Below are 15,346 nucleotides of genomic sequence, written 5' to 3'. Positions count from 1 at the left end.
GATGGATGGATGGATGGATGGATGGATGGATGGATGGATGGATGGATGGATGGATGGATGGATGGATGGATGGATGGATGGATGGATGGATGGATGGACAGACGGAGTTATGTCATATCAATAAAAAGTTATTGAGAATGTTGTTCGCTTTCAACAAATTCCCTTTTTTACCAAAATGACTGATAAACCTGAAAACTTGATGTCAAATGAAATAATAACAACACACTTTATGTATTCAGTGATGGGCTGTGTTTTTGTCTTATTATTATTATTAATATTGTTATTTTTAATTTAATTAAATTATTATGGTTTGTTGCAGACTGTGTGGGCGGCAACCGTTAGAAGCCATACAAGTGAATGTCATATCCTTCAAAAACCTAACTAGATCCAGATGGATGTTGAGAGTGCAAGAGTTCTATTCACCCATTAAAACTCGTACTGTAAGAATCAAGCGTCTACATCACATGAATATGCAACACTCACATGCACTGTTCCATTTATGTAATGACATCATGGAAAAAAAAAGGATATTTCATCAACGCTTGTTCGTGACATCCAGCGACCTGACACCCGTCACCGACGCCATATGGCAGCATAATGTCAGCATCTGTCAGTGTGAGCGGATCTCGCGGTTTCGTCCGTCATCATCAATCACAATAACGTGCGGAGCCCAGGTTCTTGGACAGGAAACTCACTCAGAGATGAGGAAACATCGTCATTATATTTCACAATAAAAGAAACTTTTGCTTCCTGTTACACATATTTTTGTTATCAAATGCTAATGTGTGTCTTTTGAAGTGCAGCGCCACCAGCCAGCACATGAGAAACTCTTCTCACGCTGATCAAAGGTTGCCTCACATCACCTAGTGTGTGTGTGTGTGTGTGTGTGGGGGGGGGGGGGGTGTGTGTGTGTGTGTCTGTGTGTGTGTGTGTTTCACCTGCTTCAACACTCACTTTCACATGGTTAAAAATAGATCAAACTAAATAAAGGTCTTACCTTTTTTTTTTTACTCTCAGGTGCGGCGATGGATGAGGAACCCAAAGGTGAACGTGGAGAAGGTCCAGGGGAAGGGTCTCAACCCGTACCCCTGTCAGAAGTGTCCCCTCGGCGACGACCTGTGGTACAACCACTTCCCGTCGCCTTATGGCTGCTGTCACTACAGCGGCCTGCAGGGCGGGCAGTACTACCATCAGGCGTCGTGCTCACCTTGTCCTGTCACTGCAGCGACCGGCAGCCATGACAAGAGCAAAGGCTGCAAGGTAAACAGATGCTTTTCCACACTTTCCTATCACGCCGAAGCACTGTTTAAGCAACGGCTTTACAATGCCTGCAAATGTTCAGAAAAGGAAGAAATAAACCAAATAAAAAAAATCAATTCAATACAATAAAATCAGACCTAAATGATTAAAAAAAAGTTGATATGTTGCTACACTTGAGGAATGCATATTAAGTATTAATAGTCTTTATATGTGTATTTACAGAAAGGTTGTCACAAAATAACCATAATAATGTTCTAACTCACACTATGTTAATATATTCTACCCTCAATCACTCTGAACAACTCTTTAATAACTGATTATTAACATATAATAAAAAAGTTATTAAAAATTAACTTTGGTGAAAGGTTACTTTCTCCTTATTAAGTGTACAAACCATGAGAAAGGTACATTTACAATTTAAGTCAAAAAGGCACAACTATAAAAGTATAAATAGCGTCAAAAATAAATATTTGTAACTTTGATTATTGTGTGTGTATATTTGTTATGAATATGTTCCCTAATCTAAAGTGGCATCATATTCATACTTAATTCACAAGTATTTAACATTTATAATGTTGTTTTACACCTACAACAGTCATTTTCTACTCAGGAAAAACACTTATTTGCAAGTATTAACATCATCCTATTTACTAAACATATTGTTTATTTCTGTTATTATCAGTAACTAAGGTGTAGTTCAGCGTGAATTCCTAATATCATGCTATTAAGGGTATAACATAGTAACAATGATCAAGGTGTGTATTAGTACTTTATAATGGTTATAAAGTGCCCAATTAGCTTTAATTACACATAAATAAGTAGCCTATTAATAGTTAAATGCTATTCTAAAGTGTAACCAATGCTACAGCTATATAACTGTCGTTCGCACGATTAGCTATATTTAGCAAACACTGTTTTTTTTAGCGTGCTAGCAGGTTAGCGTCAACAATTCCTGTTCATTGCACTTCATTTTCGTCTCCAATTATTGCTTATGCTTTTGTTAGCATTTCGAAGAGTTTCCATTGCTAACTGGACAGAAGAAAAATACACGCTGAAGTTAAAGAAAACAGTTCTTTACTATTTTGTCAATAGTAATCACCCACAAGAAAAAAAGGCTTAACATCCAAAGGTGGGGTAGATGTTCATCAGAACGTTGTGATGTTAGATGAAGATTTCCACTTATCCACATGATAACTTTGCTTAAAATGATTGGACAGTGTTTTGTACATACTGTAGACTGTAAAATAAGTTACAAGATACAATTTAACTAATATAGGAAGGAGGAAGAGGATATAAGATTATTTAATTCTTATATGATTTACTGATGTTCTGGATTCATTTAAACGTATTAATATACCCATGGGTGTATAAATAAATAGTAAAAACGTATATTCATTTCAGGGGAAAAGAAAACATCTATATTATGTAGTCCACATTTCAATTCTGAATAAAAGATTGGTCTAAAATGTTTCCAATTGAGGAATTGATTATATATCTTCCTTCTGTGTGTTTTTCTTTTTAATTTTTTTATTCAGCAATGACGCCACACAATCCCATGTCCTGGCTATACAAGTTTCTGATTCTCATATAAGTAGTATTAAGTATTAATCATTAAACCAGTTTCTACTGAACACAGTGTTCAAAGGTATAAATGTTGCCTCCACCTTAAATACATTTCGGCAACTTCCTTTGTTCTCATCACATTCCAACATTTCGACATCCGTATTGATTATTAACTGACTAAATGGTCAACAATCTCTGTTGCCCAAGATTTTCCATCCACTCCGCAGGAAGCACCGGTGGAGGTCTTGACCCACCAGACACTAAACACTCCATGTTTTCCACAAGAAATTGAACCAGCAGCTTATTGTTGCACAGGGAAAGTGGACCAAAGATTTCAATCACAATATTTACTTTTGCTTTGTTTAAGTGTCTCAATGATAGTTGCGTTTCAATAATTCAAAACTGCTTAAAAAGGTACCATTAAGTAAGATTAGATTTTAATGTGGTAAACTATTACAAAGCTGGTAATTTAAGCATTTTCCCCCCGTATTAAAATGCTAATGTTAAATGCAAAATTTTCTTTTAAGTATAATCTGTACCCAAATGTTTTATTAAAAATTAAAATAGGGAAAAAAACTCATGTTCCCCTAATAGTCTTGGTATTTAAGGAATTCATCCTCACAAATCAACGGTGTAATATAGAGAACGGCCGACAATTCATTTTGAAAATCACTCTTGTTGAGCGATCGTGATCGTAATCTCAAAACAGCTGTTGACTCAAGAGCTCCCACTTGTGAGCCCATTTCCATTTATTGAGGGCCGACAAATCGCACAACAACACAACTCTAAACGTATTGCTTCTCTCCTGCCAAGCACCGCCAGGAGAGACGTTACCTCACACACTTAAAGGTATTTGAACGCGGCGATATTGTGCTTAGCTTTTGTGTAGCTGAGTGAATTAAAGATTACGTTACGTAACGACAGTTCAAGAGCTGGTCTGCATCAGGTGTTGCCGCTTTTGTGCGCTGGTGTGTGTTTAGCTTTAGAGACAAAAAGAAAATGAGTCACAAATGTCCTACTTGGATGTACAGTTGTTCACATGATCCAATGTTTGTGTACCAAGGACAAACCAAAGCAGGGGTGTGTCCGGCTGACGCTGTGTTAAGTAATTGCAACACTCACTTACATTTAATAGAGGAACATTGATCTGTGGCCAAAGTCTCAGTGGAGGTAATAACCGTGGTTGCCTGTACATACATGTGTGTGTGCTGCTAGGTATTGCTAAAGGGTTGGTGCAGGCGTGTGGGGAAATAAACAACAACTCTCTCCAGAGAGGAGTTTTACTGGCGAACAGAAATAGCTCTTGACGCTTGATTTATCGCTTCTTTTGACCACTGACCATCAGCCTGTTACCGTAATATAACTAAAAGATGGCAACTCTCATTTTAATAAACATGCACAAGCCATTTTCCCTAAGATAAATTGTTCATTATTTAGATACTAAAACATAATCTTACTTTTGTATTGACATTTTTTTAAACTTTTATTAGAACCAAAAAAAAATTCAATCTTTGTATTTTTATTTGTTTATATGATATTAGAACCTGTGATACCATGTCCTCTTCACAAACTTTGTACTTATAACCCGGTCAGAGAAGCTGTACGCTAATGTTAGACATTGATAGTTAACAAAGTTTACATACTTGGACCTCTGCTTCAAGGAGTTTGACACCAGAGGTGTAGAGTTAATAGAAATCTTATTTTTAAGTCAACATGTTTTACAGGCAAAAAAGGTTTTGAACGAGGTTGTGAAACAATAGTTTAGGTAACAAGTAAAAATTATATTAGTAAGTAACATAATCATTTGAATTTTTTGTCTTTGTAAACAATGCATTTTTTTCCAGTCTCCATTTTTCATTTTGCCCCAACAATCTGGCCTATGTAAGGAAATGACAACTTTTGACATTTATTTATTATTTTTCCCTCTATCTTTAAGATATACTCATAATAACTTATCCGTCATACCTGCACTCTCCTCTTCACCATCTCCTTTCCGGTTCCTAAATACCTGAACTTATTGGTTCTTACTAAAACTTTAACTCCCCTGAAGCATACACAGACACAAGTGGTTTTCTGGCAACTGGCTCAAATAAAACAAATACCTCGTAGGCTGCATGCGACTTGAGGGGTTCTTTAATTTCCTAAATTGCTTTCTTCTTCTTCTTCTTCTTCATTGGTCTCTTATAAATATTTTACTTTTGCGCCTTTTGCTGCAGCGAGTTGTCTTATGTAGCAATGTCTGACTAATCACGCGAGAATCCACGAGATCTCAAGAAACGACAAATTAAATAAACTTTAATTGTACATAATAAATATTAATAAATTATTTAATGTAAGAAATACAAAAAAGAGGATTTATACAAAAAATATAAGAAGCACAGTTACAAAAACTACAACCAGCACTCCTGCCTCTTTCCTATACCATCAGCTAACATCATAGTCCCTGATTGACCTTCACTACCATACCTGTCAGTCTGTCAAGACAGGTTTGGGACGATACAAAATAAATATAAATGATTATCAGGAGGCGAAATAAGAACAAGTTTCACATAAATTAATGAAGTTTTTTCACAATGTCAAAACAATTGGTCATTTAAAATGATATACAATAAGAAAAAAGGTAACATTTTGTTAGTGAGTAGAAAAAAGTAAAGCTAACAAGAATCAGGAAAGTTATAAAGGTCATATGAGGAAGGAAAGAAAATAAATGATGAAGAAAATAAGGGAGACATAAACAAAGAGTGAGTACATTTCCAGAGAAAACGGAAAGGAGACATTCTGTATTGATTTTAGATCTTTATTGGTTTAGATTGACCTAATGTTGTACTCAGAGTGAATCATTGACCAAAAGGGAAAATTACGAGAAAAAAAAAAAAGACTTCAGGAGTTGCCTAATGTCATGTTCTGCTCAAGGGTTCCATCGGCACATAAAGTGCAGAAGAAGAAACCCGTTGAACAAACATAAGAGCAGCAAAAAGACAACTTCTCCCTGCAGTCAGTGATAAGTCACTGAGTGTGTTGCTCTATTTATTGTTTCCTCCAGCAGTCCAAGAACAAGCATGTCCTAGGAGTCGTTTCTCTATTAGCGAGAGAATGAGCAGCGTATTTAAATACAAACAAAAGTGAGATTAAAAACATTTATATTAATACTAGCAGCTTGGTGACTGTCGCAGAGGTTGAGCTTTGGTAACAAGGCCGTAAACAGGGAGCTGTGATTCCACGGACCGAAACCAGTCATAAATCCACGTGAATATTCTCATTAAAATTCACAATAAAAGCTCAGGCGGTTTCTCCTTGACTCGGCTCTTTGCATAGCCTTAACCCTGCTGAGTCTTTGATGACTCCATCAGAGCGTCATCTAAATATAGTCCAGGGTTTCCAACATGATGAAACTGTTTTTATTAGACCATCAAACCTGTGGATTTATGACCACTGCAGGAGAGAAAAAAAAGAAAAGGTATGAGCAGAAGGGGGGAAGATTGTTAGGACTTGGGAATAAAAGTGAGTGAAAGATTTGTGATGATGGGTGAGGAGAGAAGAGGGAAAAAAGGGGATGAGGTCCGAGGTGATGGAGACGAGAGAGGAGGGGTTTATTAGAGCACCAGGTCACGAGCTGCTGTGCTTCGTCAGGAATCAAAAACATAAATCCTGCTGGTGAGAACGTCCTGTACTGTACTGTACACAAACACACACACACATACACACACACACACACACACACTCATCCTCCACTAATCTCTTAGATCTAGCCCCTCTTCATGACGACTTATCAAAAAAAAAGTACTTAGAGTTCTGCTGACGTGTGTGTCTGCAGAAATTCTTTTTGATCCTTCCAGCTTGACTGCAGTGAAATACTTGATTCATGAAAAATAATACGTCATTAACTAATTTAATCCATTAACAAGATTAAATTCAATTTATGAGGGAGCAAAGGTCAAATAAAAACACTAAACTGGTATCCTTGACTACTTCTTGACATTAAAACATGAGAAAATCAAAATATTAATTGAGAAAAATACAGTGTAAACCACAGCAGGAAATAGTCTTTGTCGGCGGGTTCATGGTAGAACCCAATGCCTGTGATAGAGTCAACTGACTTGTCACTTCTTTAAATAAATATCTCCCAAGAGGCTTTAAAAAGTTAGCAAATTAAGCAAAAAAGTTCAAAAAAGGAAGCCGTTTCGCTTCGCCTCAGAGACGCAGAACATTCACCAATCGTTGGTGTGAACACACTGAGCTCAATTTTAACTTCAGATTCATTGTTAATGAGGGGAATTGGATTTAAAGAGGAGAATGTCTGCTTTCTGCAAGAGTGGGCCGGTTACCACGGTGACGGCTTACATCTTGAGACAGTGTCTCGAGACACTTAATTAAGACGGCAACGTCTTGCTATATGGTTCTAATGCGGGGAATTAAACATGGCGTTGTTAAAGGATTATTGAAGAAAGCTGACATTATTGTTGTTTTGGATGGTATTTTTTCAAAACAAACTTCACTTACATAACTATGGGATGCCAGCAGTGCCAAAATTACATAATAAAGGCAGTCATTTATATGTGTAGAGGTAAATAAGGAAATGCATCCGATTCATATTTCTGGAATTTCCGAAAAGTAGATTCCCAACAACTTTTAAACCAACAGGTTTTTTACCTGCCTTTCTTCACTCCCTCCTCATTGTTTTCCTTCGGTCAAAACAACTGTTTTCGACTCACCCTGATGTCAACTAAAGGTTGGTATTTATTTCAGAGTAATCCATTCCGTAATAAAGTTATAGACAAAAATGTAAGTCCAATGTAAGTCTGACTGGCGCTCAGTTGTCCAGTGTTTGTCTCAAATAGTGCACTTTCTGAGTGCACTGCTTTACAGTACAGTGTACGACAGTGCACTTGCTTATGCATTTCGACAGAGTAGAACTGTCTCAAATCAAACACTGCTGCTACACACTTGAAATGACTCGACAGCTTCTTCTTCTACTACTTTTTAACGCTGAAACCGGCTGTTGAAACACTATCAAGACACTTGAGAGCGTTTTTAATTCAATTTAAAAGTTGTTAAGTTGTGTTTAATTCTGCTATTACTGTTGTTGTGTTGTTTTCAATTTACTAAGATGGTAGCCGTTAAGGGTGGAAAGTGTCCATCGATCCACACTCAATTTTCTGGCCCATTAATTGCGCACTACATTTTTGCACACTACTCATCGGGAGGCACTTGTGCACTCAAAATATATAAAAATAAGTGTAAGTGCATAAGTGCACGATTTTGGGAGACACCCCAAAAACTTACCTCCCTAGTGGAATTGTAGAATGTCTGTAGCATATTAGTCTTTAGCTTGTGCTACAAATGAGCTTAAAATATGTAAATATAATATATATATATATATATATCCTCAAGTCTTCAGTACAAGTTGGACATTACAGACGAGCACCATGAAGGTATTTGGAAAATTCTTTTTTCTTAGGCGAACTAACCCTTTAATAGGAGACAGTTTACAAAAGAAAAGATGCCAAAATACTGCTTTTTAATACTTTTCATCTAATTCAAACTGTTCTTAACCCTTGTGTTATTTGGTGAACCGGAGGCCCAAGAACAAATGTGTTTGTGGTATCCCTTGTGTTGTCTCTGGGTCAAGGTGAACAACCTTCCTGGCTTCCATTAATACATATGCAGTGGTAAAAGTTGTTAAACTTAAACCAAAGACAACACAAGGGATACCACAAACACATTTGTTTTGGGGCCTCCGGGTCACCTTCACTCTGAGGGTTAGATCCACAGCAGGCTCAGATTTGAGTGCCATTTCTTAACCAAAATAATTTGGTGACTAAAGGTCATCAATTACTGGTGTTCTCATTACATCATGTGTTCAATTGTTCCATCAATGTGTCACATATTTCATTGCATAACTTTCACAAATTGCCCACTTGCAGCGTTCCGTGTCATTCCCCCCGTGACCTCCAGCAGGATTAGAAGTTAATGTGCGACCAGGAAGTTACCTGGTCCTGTTCCTGGTGCCATTTGTGTTGACTGTCCTGGACCCAGTCATGCAGGAGAAGAGTGGAAAAGGGAGAGGGTCCGGGGGACAGGAAGTGGAGGAGAGAGAGAGAGGAGAGGATGAGGATGAGGGAGGTGAAGCGTGTCTGAGGAGCTTCAGGAGCTTCAGATCTGCTGATTAGATGCATGAGCTGATATTTGCTGCAGTGAGCAGGAATAGTTTGAGCTCATTTGTCTCTCCTTCGCTCATGCTTTGTCAGCGCGAACATGCCGTTCTTCTGCACCCTCACGGGCGTCAGCAGATCAACTCGCTAACTACCAGAGTTACATGAAGGGGATTTAAATTAGTGACGTCACTAATTTACAAAGGTTATCTCCAATATAAGGTAACATATTATTGTGAAGTACAATGACTCATAATCAGGTTGTTCAATATAATAAATTCAATCTCTCGTATTAAGATGGTGCACGACTTTATTCTAGTGTTACGCATACATTAGCGTTGTTAGCATGTTTCTGCTGGACTTCGGACTTTGGTCTTGACATACCGGAGTTGACCGTCTTCAGTAGCTAATCAGTAAGTTTGTGTTTATTGGCCGTCCAGTGACGTCCATAAGACGAGGCCGTGAACTCTGCACACTTGTCCCACGTCGCTCCTTCAAATGAACCTGTGGACCTGGAATTAAGATTCCATAGTTGATGACTCCAACAATATAATCATAATCAATACAATAACATACGAATAATAAAACATATTTTGAAACTTGACCCTTTTATATAAGAATACTTTATAGGGGGAACGTTTAAAAAATAATTTTAAGGTTTTTGATCAGGTTTAAAAAAGAATCTCAAGTTTCCATTCCCACAGTTTTTTTTATATTTCTTCTTCTTACTTCGGTAACACTTTTCAATTTAAATCACACAATGAAAAAGTATAAATGACTTTCCTCTCTATCTTCACCTTTCTCTTCTAATTAGTGCCTTTATAGATCTTTTTTCTTACTTTCTGTATAATTATTATCTCCTCAAGTAGAGGTTATTCTATTTCCAGAGGATTACATGATCTTCTGTGACTGTTGCGAGAGGCTGTTGAGCCAAAATAAGATATGTAACTAAGAAAAAGAGGCTTTTTTTAATAATCAAAATATTATCCCTTGTGTTATATGTCATGGTCAAGGTGACCCAGAGGCCCGCAAACAAATGTGTTTGTGGTATCCCTTGTGTTGTCTCTGGGTCAAGGTGAATGACCTCCACCATTGCATTTGTATTCATGGAAGCCAAGAAGGTCGTTCACCTTGACCCAGAGACAACACAAGGGATACCAAAAACACATTTGTTTTCGGGTCTCCGGGTCACCTTGACCCTGAGATAACACAAAAATGACTTAAGCATGCCATGCAATTATATGAAGCTAATTATATATTACATAAGCTAAATGTGTTTATTTTATGTATAATTTTTATTTAGACCTCATATACATATTTAGATATTCAAAATATGCATTTAAATATCTAAATAAATACACATTTTTCTGGAGGTTTTAGAGCGACACGGTTAACAAGAAATATTCTCAAACAAAAAAAATGACCTCTGACTACTGTGGGGATAGAAAAGCAAACACACAATATGGGGAATAAAACAAAATGAAAAAATAAAATTAAGTTGGCTGTCAAAAACATCAGTTCATTAGTTTACTCCCCTCACCTTACTTTTCTATGTCTGTCTTTGACCGACCATCATGAGTTTGAAGACAATCTTCAGGAAAATGAATGTACTCTGTTGCATGTTATATTCTATGAAATGTTCACATCATTTAAATCCATGTAGTTATTTCCTGTAACCATGTTTACTTGTCTGATGCCGCATAAACATCAAAACTCCTCTCTTGTCTGTCACTGGGCTGCTCGTCGTACTAAGTGCCGGAATGAAGCTTGCGTATCAGTTTGGCAGCCGTCCACGTCCAACCCTTGACAACCACTGGCAACACAACAGACAGGTTCTATTATTGGACCGAGACAACTTCCTTAGCATCGCAAACGTCTCTTACGGCTGTTATTGTGTGTTTGAAAGTGTTTATAAATCCCTCCAAGATAACTCGCACCAGATAATCCTCCACAGCAGAGAGTCTGGCAGCACAAGAATGAGGATTTATCAACACACCTGAGCTCGAATCATCCTTCCTGTTCACAGGAATTCACACATTATGAAACAGAGCAGAGGATTTGTTTCTGTCGCTGTCGCAGCATAATAATCTTGGTTCTTTTGTAAAACAGAACACTTCATTTATTAGTTCAGGTGACGGAGGAGGATTTGAGATTGAACCTTGTTGAGGTGACAGTCAACACAGCAATGATAAAATCAACGCCCTCAAATCTATCATCTGACCAAATATAGACACAATTATTTATTCATTGGTTTTATAACTTGTTTGCTAACAGTGTTATTTGGGTTTTAGATAAATGTCTGCTGGTTGTTATGTGGAGAGCAATCATCAGTTAATAAATACAGTATAGAACATAAATGTGGAAATATTTATTTTTATGCACATGTAATTCCATTTACAGGACGGGCCAGACTTGTGTGATTCTGGTTCTGCTCAGTAGCCTCGAAAATCACAAGAAATTGAAGATGTTGGATTTAAGAAATAGTTTGGGATGTAGGTTTATTTGACACTAGTGCCAAACATTTACCTTTGAAACAATATATGAAATGTCACTAAGAGTTTCCATTATTACTGTATTTATGCTGTTTGAGTTCTTTTTTGAGGTTCTTTCCCCAGTTATTACAGACAGTCTGTGTTTTCTTCTGTCAGTATTCTTTAGGGGCTAAATTGTGGGTACGTGAGTGGCCTTTACATGGCTTTGTTTAATTTAAAGATTTAAATCAGGTCTATGAAGAATTGAAATTTGATTCACTTCAATTATTATACCTTTATATTAAGGACTTAATATATCATTGAAAGTTGTTTTAATGGAGACAAATAAATATATTTAAGTATTTAATTGGAGTATTTATTGTCAACAAGTCATCAGATCCCGAGTTCTCTCCAGCACCCCCATGGACCCTCCTACACTCTCCTCTTTTCTCTCACTATATCCTCCCTCACTCCTCTCCTTATCCATCTGTCTACCCCCCCATCCTTCCTCCCAGCCGGTCAAAGCGGCAGGCCGTCAACAATGAGTCAGGTTCCGCTCGAGGTTTCTGCCTTCTAAAAGGAAGTTTTTCCTCGCCATTGCTCACTGTACAGCTCACTGTACAGTGTTTTGTTTCTTGCTCTTTGTTGAATTGCTGGGATCTATTTTTCCTTAATCAACTGTAGTCTTATTTCAACTGTATAGTGTCTTGAGATAACCTTGTTATGATAAGACACTTTAAATAAAAATTGAATTGAATTGAATTGAATTGAAGTGTTTCTCTGTACCATTAACTTCTCTGGTGAGGACCAACATTGCCACCAATGTCAAACAACAAATGGAATTTATTGCCGTTATAACCCTGGTTTTATTTAGAAAAGGATATAAATCACTAGTTAAAGCTGTAGGTCATTAAGTTAGCACCTGTGTTTTTGTAGTCGTACGTTTAGACGTTTTGAATGGACTCACAGCAAATTATGACCACATATGTAGAGATTATGTGATTTCATTTGTGTTGTGTTTGTGTGGGTCTTTTGCCACATTTCAAGGATTTTAAGTGGCAAAGGAAAGGACTTGGCAACAGGAATACAAACCTATTAGAGGAGGAAAGTGGAATTCTCCTACTTTATCACGCTCTCTCACATGCACACCCTGGTCAGCCAGGAACATGGAAGGTGACAGAAGCAGCAATTAGTTGTGCCAGTGTGTTCCATAATAAGCCCATGTTACTTATGAGCCTCATGCCCACAACTTCCATTGTCAAGACCTGTCGTTAAAGGTCAGATGTGCTTGACCTTCCACCCAAGTTTCACCGTTAACTGTAACTATCTTAATGAGGAAGAACCCTCTTTTCTTCCGCTAACATCTAAGCTCATATTTTCCCTTGCTAACTCCACCCCCCTGACCTTGTCCCGGTGTCCAAAACCATTAGGCGAGAGTATTTGTGAGTCTTATTGTGCCGGAATTCGAAAAAGAACTGTAGTTCTAATCTACCCTGAGAAGCCGGATAATCCCGTCTTCCATCTTGTTCCCGAGCCGAAGCCAAAAGTGCGGCGTCACCAGAGCTTAGCAGCATCCCAGTGTTGTTCTGCGTTATAAGCTTAGCTAAAAGGCTCCGGTGCACAGAGGTTTCCACTTTAGGGGCAACCACTTAGCCATGACAAATATGCTGACTCATGACAACAGGAGAACATAAAACATCATTTGATGTACTACTGGCTCTGCTGTGAGAGGATGGTACTTGGGGTTACATACTACTGCATTTAACCAGCTAAAGAAAAGCAGAAATTGTAAAGCCAATGACCAAAGTAAACTTTTATTGCTACCATAACAACAACTTTTTACTGATATATTAAGAACAAAAGCTATAAACTTAAAAAACTGCTGAAACAGCTGCTGATGCTTAACTGATGTGTTTTGACAAGATGGCAAAAGATAGAAACGTATATAACTTGAGCATTTGTCAAATAAAGATGGGGTGAAACACCATATTTTAATGGTTTCCTGCAATATCAATATAAGTGGCTTTGAGCCTCAAGTCTTCTGTCATTGCTCCTGTCTTAAAGAAGTAAAAACTTTAAAATAAATAATAATAATAAATGTAAAAATAAATAAAAATTATAATAAATAAATACATTTACAATATGATTTAAAACTTTAAATAGGTATACTATTCATACCAACAGTTAATACTTAATAATCAACAAACCAAAGAGCAACAATTCAGTGAAAAAAAATAAGACTCTTTTGAATATTACATGTCCCCATTTTTCTCCACTAATTAAAATTAAAACATATCTTGTGAATAATAAAATAATATTTTTTTAGCAATTATTCACGTCCAAATCCAAACTGTCCCAACTTTGAATTAGTTTTTTGTAATTTGAGCGCGGTGAACTGGTATTTTACACAATTGCATTTAGTACACCAATAACTAAATACAATTACAACTACTGCTAACTAAATAAACAATATTTTACCAAAACATATTTCCTTTCTGAAAGTAAATATCACTCTAATCGTACAGTATAATTGTTTGAAAATCCTCGAGAGATTACGAGAGTGGACAGCGTTATGAAAAATGGTCTTCACTCCCCCTCCAGCCAGTTGTAACCATGCCCCACTTTATTTATACAACGAGTCCCTTTGAGGTGGATACTTCCTGGATTGATGACGTACAGTGACAAATCTTGATGTTTGACTAATCACAGCAGAATGGGCGGGCTTGAGCACATTTCTTTTAGAGTTTTAAAGAGAAACGCCTCCTCCTGTTGTTATCTCAAGCCTCCTCTTAATATCAGTGCGTACTTCTTGTTACGCACATGAACTGCGATACTGTCCGTCCCTTTGTATGTTTTGCTGTTCTCTTGCACCAGATATCATCACCTCAGCCAGTCTCTGTGACTGATCCATCCTGGAGAAACAGTGGGAGCTTAATATGAAAACAAAAGGAGCTGCAGGAGATCTTATAACAGACCCTGCGGAGTGTGGACCGACTCCGTGTCACATACATGTGTTGACTTCTTTACAGAGAAAGCAAAGAGGCTCAACTCGAACCTCCGGATCCATTTCTAAAAGACAGGTTCAACGCGGACATGGCTGTATATATCACAGGAAGAAGTGAGACCCAGAGCTCTTCTCAGGTTCTGAACATGAAGAAATTGTGTGTGACAACCGGAGCGTGAAGGAAAAAAGTAGCTTAGGGTCAGAATCCTGAAACCTCAGCTCGTGGTTCTACTCCCTCCTCAACCATAACAGCAGCGTTCTCTCTTTCCTGCTATCTTGTTTCTCACATCCTTGGGTGTTCCAGATTGACCCGGCACTGTTTCACTGGCATCACATCTCGTGCGTTCGCTGATAGCTTCATCTAAACTCTGCCCCTCATGACAATGAAACTCATTTGAAGACTGAATGGAAAGAAAGAAAACTGGCCTCAGTGCTTATAAGCAATCGTATCTTTAGCTAAGAATGGGACTGAGATTTCATATCTCATTCATTTCTATTCGCTCAGATTTGTCTTCATATCTCCACTGACAAAGTATTCTTCACTTCTTACTCTTGGACACCCACTGATGCCCTTTTCACATCCACTTATTCTCTTCCCCTTAGGGTGTTGATGAGAATAAAAATTGGAATAAGCTTGAGTTGAATGAGTTTGAAATCAAACCAACATAAATGGATTTTTGAATTTCAATTTAACTACAACGCCTAAAAACAAACAGTTATTAAATTCAAGCCCTTCTTCCGCTTATCGCAAATGTGAAGATTCTCAAGTGAACCCCATAACTTTATCTTTATCTTCCAGGATGTGTGAGTAAGTAAGTAAATAATAGTTATTTGTAAAGCGCCTTTCTAGACCAGGGTCACAAAGCACTTGAACAATAAAACAGACCGAGCTTGAG

General features: G+C 37.5%; 1 protein-coding gene across 1 annotated transcript in view; it reads left to right on the top strand.

Annotated features, from left to right (window-relative positions):
* sgk1 (serum/glucocorticoid regulated kinase 1) overlaps positions 1 to 15,346 on the top strand; it is a 44,855-nt gene that overhangs the window by 5,627 nt on the left and 23,882 nt on the right. The window contains exon 2 of the mRNA XM_087779161.1: positions 1,018 to 1,260. Within this exon, the coding sequence (XP_087635287.1) occupies positions 1,018 to 1,260 (243 nt within the window). The remainder of the gene's footprint in view (positions 1 to 1,017; positions 1,261 to 15,346) is intronic.

The sequence above is a fragment of the Callionymus lyra genome, chromosome 17, assembly GCF_982586985.1.
Source record: "Callionymus lyra chromosome 17, fCalLyr1.hap1.1, whole genome shotgun sequence".
NCBI classification, from domain to species: domain Eukaryota; kingdom Metazoa; phylum Chordata; class Actinopteri; order Syngnathiformes; family Callionymidae; genus Callionymus; species Callionymus lyra.
This window is presented reverse-complemented; position numbering and strand designations above follow the sequence as displayed.